General features: G+C 49.5%; 1 protein-coding gene across 4 annotated transcripts in view; it reads right to left on the bottom strand.

Annotated features, from left to right (window-relative positions):
* Positions 1-4416, bottom strand: part of Dlec1 (deleted in lung and esophageal cancer 1) — a 120337-nt gene that overhangs the window by 65641 nt on the left and 50280 nt on the right. For all 4 annotated transcript variants that reach the window (XM_023719796.1, XM_023719794.1, XM_023719793.1 and 1 more), the window contains exons 15-19: positions 3532-3700; positions 3010-3103; positions 2673-2803; positions 2420-2578; positions 782-921 (exon numbers count right to left, since the gene is read on the bottom strand). In XM_023719796.1, coding sequence (XP_023575564.1) covers positions 782-921; positions 2420-2578; positions 2673-2803; positions 3010-3103; positions 3532-3700 — 693 coding nt within the window. The remainder of the gene's footprint in view (positions 1-781; positions 922-2419; positions 2579-2672; positions 2804-3009; positions 3104-3531; positions 3701-4416) is intronic.

Consider the following 4416-nt stretch of genomic DNA (forward strand, 5'->3'; position numbering starts at 1 on the left):
GCTATTTATTAATAAAATTATGGGAAAAAAATAAAAATAAAAAGAGGAAAAAAAACTTTAATGACCAATTCCATTTGGAAGTGATGTTGTTTATTTCATTTGTTCCAGAATTATAAAGGCTCAATAAATTCAAAGGTCAGTATCATCTTTATCAATACTGTCACTATACAAGTGTAAGTTCTATAATAAATAGCTATTGTTCTTCATTCTGAAAAAAAAGAAAACTTCCAGTGTATATATTTAAATATGTCACAATTTTGTAAGTCCATTCTCCTATTGATAAACATTGGTATTTCCAGTTTTCCACTATTGTTTCATTTTAGTGGGTAGTAGTAAAGTGGTATTTTGTTTTGTTTTGTTTTGTTTTGCTGTTTTTTGTGGGGTTTTTTGATGGTACCAGGGATTGAACTCTGGACCTTACACTTGTCAGGCAGGTGCCTATGTCTCTGAGCTATATCCTTGTTTTCTTGTCTTTTTAAGATGATTATACTAATTTACATTGTTTTAGCACACACACACACACACACACACACACACACTCTCTCTCTCTCTCTCTCTAGAAAAATATACTCACTAATATTACCTACAAATTACTTATGGATATTGGATTATGGGTCATCAGAAATTTCTTTCCTGTGGTTTCCAACTTTTATAGAATAGCCATATATCAATAATTTTAAATTCAGAAATGTCTCTACATGCAGGCATCGCTGCACACGCCACAGCAGCCTGGAAACACGCTGGTCTGTGTGACCATCCTACCCCCACTCCAGCCCCGTACCTCCAGTCCCCATTTTCCACCTCCAGCTCCAGTACCGTCTGCAGACTCTGGCAGTGCAAGGCCTCCAGGGTGACGGTCACACTGCACTCCCCCAGCGGGTGAAGCTGGCCACTCGAGGGCTCAATGTCAAAGGGAGACACCTAATGGATAAGGAAGAACAGTGCATGGGACTGAACAAGCACTGGGGGCCACCAAGGCTCTAGCCACCCTGCCCCAGGCTCTCACAGAGCCAGCCACATGGGACCCCAAAGGAAAGAGGCAGGTAAGGGACCACAGCTGGGCCAGGGTGGCAGTATTAAGAGGACAAACACTGTACTGAGCTTCCAGAGTGAAGGAATAAGAGAGGTCCCCATGCCTTAGCCCACATCTAAGAGGCAGAAGGCAGAGGGAAGTACCCGAGGGGAACAGGGAGAGCTGGGCAGGCAGGTGGAGGCTCCAGCCCCAGGAGGAGTGCCTGTGAGCCATGGCAGGGGTGTAGCAGCCCTCTCTACCAAGGTCAGCTGTCAGGGTACCAGCCTGGGGCTTGGGAGAAGCTCCACATGGCCACGGTTTTCTCTTTGGCTCCATGCAGAACTTTCTGCATCCCCTCGTCTTTGCGGGATGGACTCATTCAGCCCCGAAGCCTGTCCCTCCCCATGCCAGACACCTAGACCGAGAGAGACTGGAAGAGGAAAACCCTGAGGAAGAACAGTGTCTGCAGCTGGAGAGCACTCTCTACATTCCATCCTTCCTGTCCTGGTGAGAGAAGGGGCACCTCTCCAAGTGAGAAGCCCTACGGCCTCAGAGAGCCACACTGGCTAGAGAGGTGCCACTGGACATGAAGAGGTCACTCTGGATCAGATGTGACCCCTCGCTGGTCCCTCCCCTCTGTCAGACCAGAACAGTGAGCTCTCTCAGGGAGAGACCCAGTGTCTCCTTCCATGAGATCAGGAACCTGGAGGTGCCACATGCCCGCCTTCCCTCTCCCTCCCTTACCACTACCCAGGCCCCATGGTACAGATGTAGGAGGCTGTGATTGCTGGCTGCAGAGTGTCGGCCTCCCTACCACTGCCATGAAAAAGAAAGCTCTGTGTGCTTGCCAGGGCTCAGGCATTGGAATTTGGGTCAGAGCTCAGCTGGCAAGGCAACAGCTAAGAAATGAAAACAAATCTTGAATTGTCTTTTTGGGACTTTCAAGGTTTGGGCTCCACGCCTGTGCCCTGACGCCCCATGCTGGCCGGTACTCCAATGTCAGGTGCCACCCCAGACAGAATCAGAAATCTGGGTCAGTCCTCAGTGCAAGCAGGTGGCCCTCGCAGCAGCAACCCTGAAGGCTCCACGACCAGTACAGCTGCCCATCTTCCCCTCGAATAAAGCTGTGCTCACAAGAGAGAAAACCAGTCCTGCTTCTGCATCCAACAGCAGAAAAGGGAACAGAAGACACCCGCTAATGCAGGGTTGGGGCATGATGACCTCAGCTGTGCAGGACGCTGCCTCAGTGGTGGGGAGCGGTGGGCCACAGGGAGCAGCAGTCTCCGTGCCTCCAGCCTCAGAGCTCTGATCCGCACGCAGGGCACAAGGCTAAAGCTCAGAGGCAGCCCAAGGTTAAGTGCTCAGGGGCGAGGGGGGCGCAGTGGGACCCAGCTATGCCCAACTTACGCTCTCCTGTCTCTCTTCCAGGCAGGCTGGGCTCTCCCTCAGGTGCCACATGGCTGGAAGCTGGCTGACATTCTGGATCTGGACAGAGTTCCTAGCTTTCTGCCCCAGGCGGAGCAGACCAAACTGAAGGGCTGAGGCACTGATGACCAGGACAGGCCCCTGAGAGACCCAGGGGAGTCCATCGCAGGCTGCCCAGGGTGGGTGCTGTATCTCACCCCTGCACCTCCCTGCCACCCAGCCCCCACCTGCAGACCTTAAAGGCTGCCTCAATGTGTAACACGACTGGCGAGGGCGAGTCTCTGATTTCACACAGCAGGTCCTGGCTTGCTGGGCCAGGGACACCCCCAGTGAAGTTCAACTCAAAGTCCCCAACCTCATTGGGCTCTGAAAGAGAAAAACAGAGTAAGAACCAAAGCAGGGTGGTCCCCTCCTGTGGTCAGGACCCAATGTCCAGCCTTTGCTCACTTCATCCGCCACATGCCAAAGGTCTTGGCTGGAGCTGACAGCAAGACACCGAGGGTCTCCCACAGGCCCCTCTAACTCTGATGCCTCCTTCAGGGCAGAGCATACCCTCCTGCAGCTCCCAATACCTATGACCCCTCTGCAGGGCTCCACTTCAATGATGTGACAGTCACTGATCTTCTCCCACATGTATCTGATGGGTGACTTGCTGTTGTTCCACATCTGAAAGACAAATGGCAATACAGGCTGCCCCAGTGCTGGCCTTTCACATCAAGTCTATACCTGCTGAATGGAGTGGAAACAAGAGCTCCCCAGAATTCTACTCGATACCCTCCCAGTTAACTCCTGACCACCAGAGCTGCAGCCTTCCCAACATAACAGCGTCCTTGCTGCTTGCTACAGGGATGTGGACCTCCTACCCTGCCAAGGACCTGAGCATGGTGGAAGGGTTCCACAGCCCTATTTCAGAGAATTCTGGAACACTGGTAAAATAGGACAAGCCATGCCTGGCCTAGGCATGTGTGCAAGAAACAGTAGGTTTGGGGCCTTGGGAACAGCCTCAGGCCTCATGCAATGGCCCCTTCAGTGCATATTCCCTACAGTTCATCACCTCCCCAGAAAGGCTGAGCAAGGGAGAAGCTATGCCCTACCTTAAATTCTTTCTTGACATTGACACCAATGTAGTTCTCCCCTGGGATGATGAGGGCATACGGTTCTAAGAGAACCTGGAAGGGCTCTGCTGAGCCTTTCACTTCGATTTCCAAGACAATCACGTCATCCACAGAGTAGGAGTAGTCCCCCAGGTTCTCTTCCACTGAGCTAAAGACAAACCCACCATGAGTTATAAAGCAGCACAGCCTGGGAGCGTGCACCTGCACATCTCTGTCTCTGTCTCTGTCTTACATCTTTGATCTTAGAAAAAAAAGATCTCCAAAGAAGGAGGTGGTAAATGAAGGCAGGAGACAGGAAAAGGAATGTTCTGGGACTGTCCTGCTTCAAGGTTGTATATGGTTAGATTTGTGGACTTATATGTAAACATAAGAATTATAAAATTCTTTATGCCTATTTTTAAAATATATTATAACTTGTAAATGTTTTTTCATCATATTCTGTAGGGACTTAAAGTTCAACATATCAATACTTAACGAAAAATACCTGTTTCATGTTATGCCTAAGATGTTTGATATTCAGACAGATAGTGAGCTTAAGCTTAACAGCCTAGGTTGTATGGTAATAACAATAAGCTTCTCTTCTGGATGCTTAACAACCTAAGTTTGCAGACCAAAATTAGAGAAAAAGGAGGGCCATAAAGAAAGCCAACATTTTGGCCTTAGCCTTCCAAGGTCACTTAAGACTCAGGACATATGACAACTTGTACTGTAACATCATGTAACTCAGCAGTGTCCCAAATTTTCTGATCAAGGAGATTAAGGGGCCAAAGAGGAAAGTGATCAATGATGTACAGTGTGCCTAAGGAGAGTCACATGGAGAGAAAACATTCTCTCGGGTTTTCACAGAGAGCACATTGGCCAAGC

This window comes from Octodon degus, unplaced genomic scaffold (assembly GCF_000260255.1).
Source record: "Octodon degus isolate 3935 unplaced genomic scaffold, OctDeg1.0 scaffold00071, whole genome shotgun sequence".
Taxonomy (NCBI): domain Eukaryota; kingdom Metazoa; phylum Chordata; class Mammalia; order Rodentia; family Octodontidae; genus Octodon; species Octodon degus.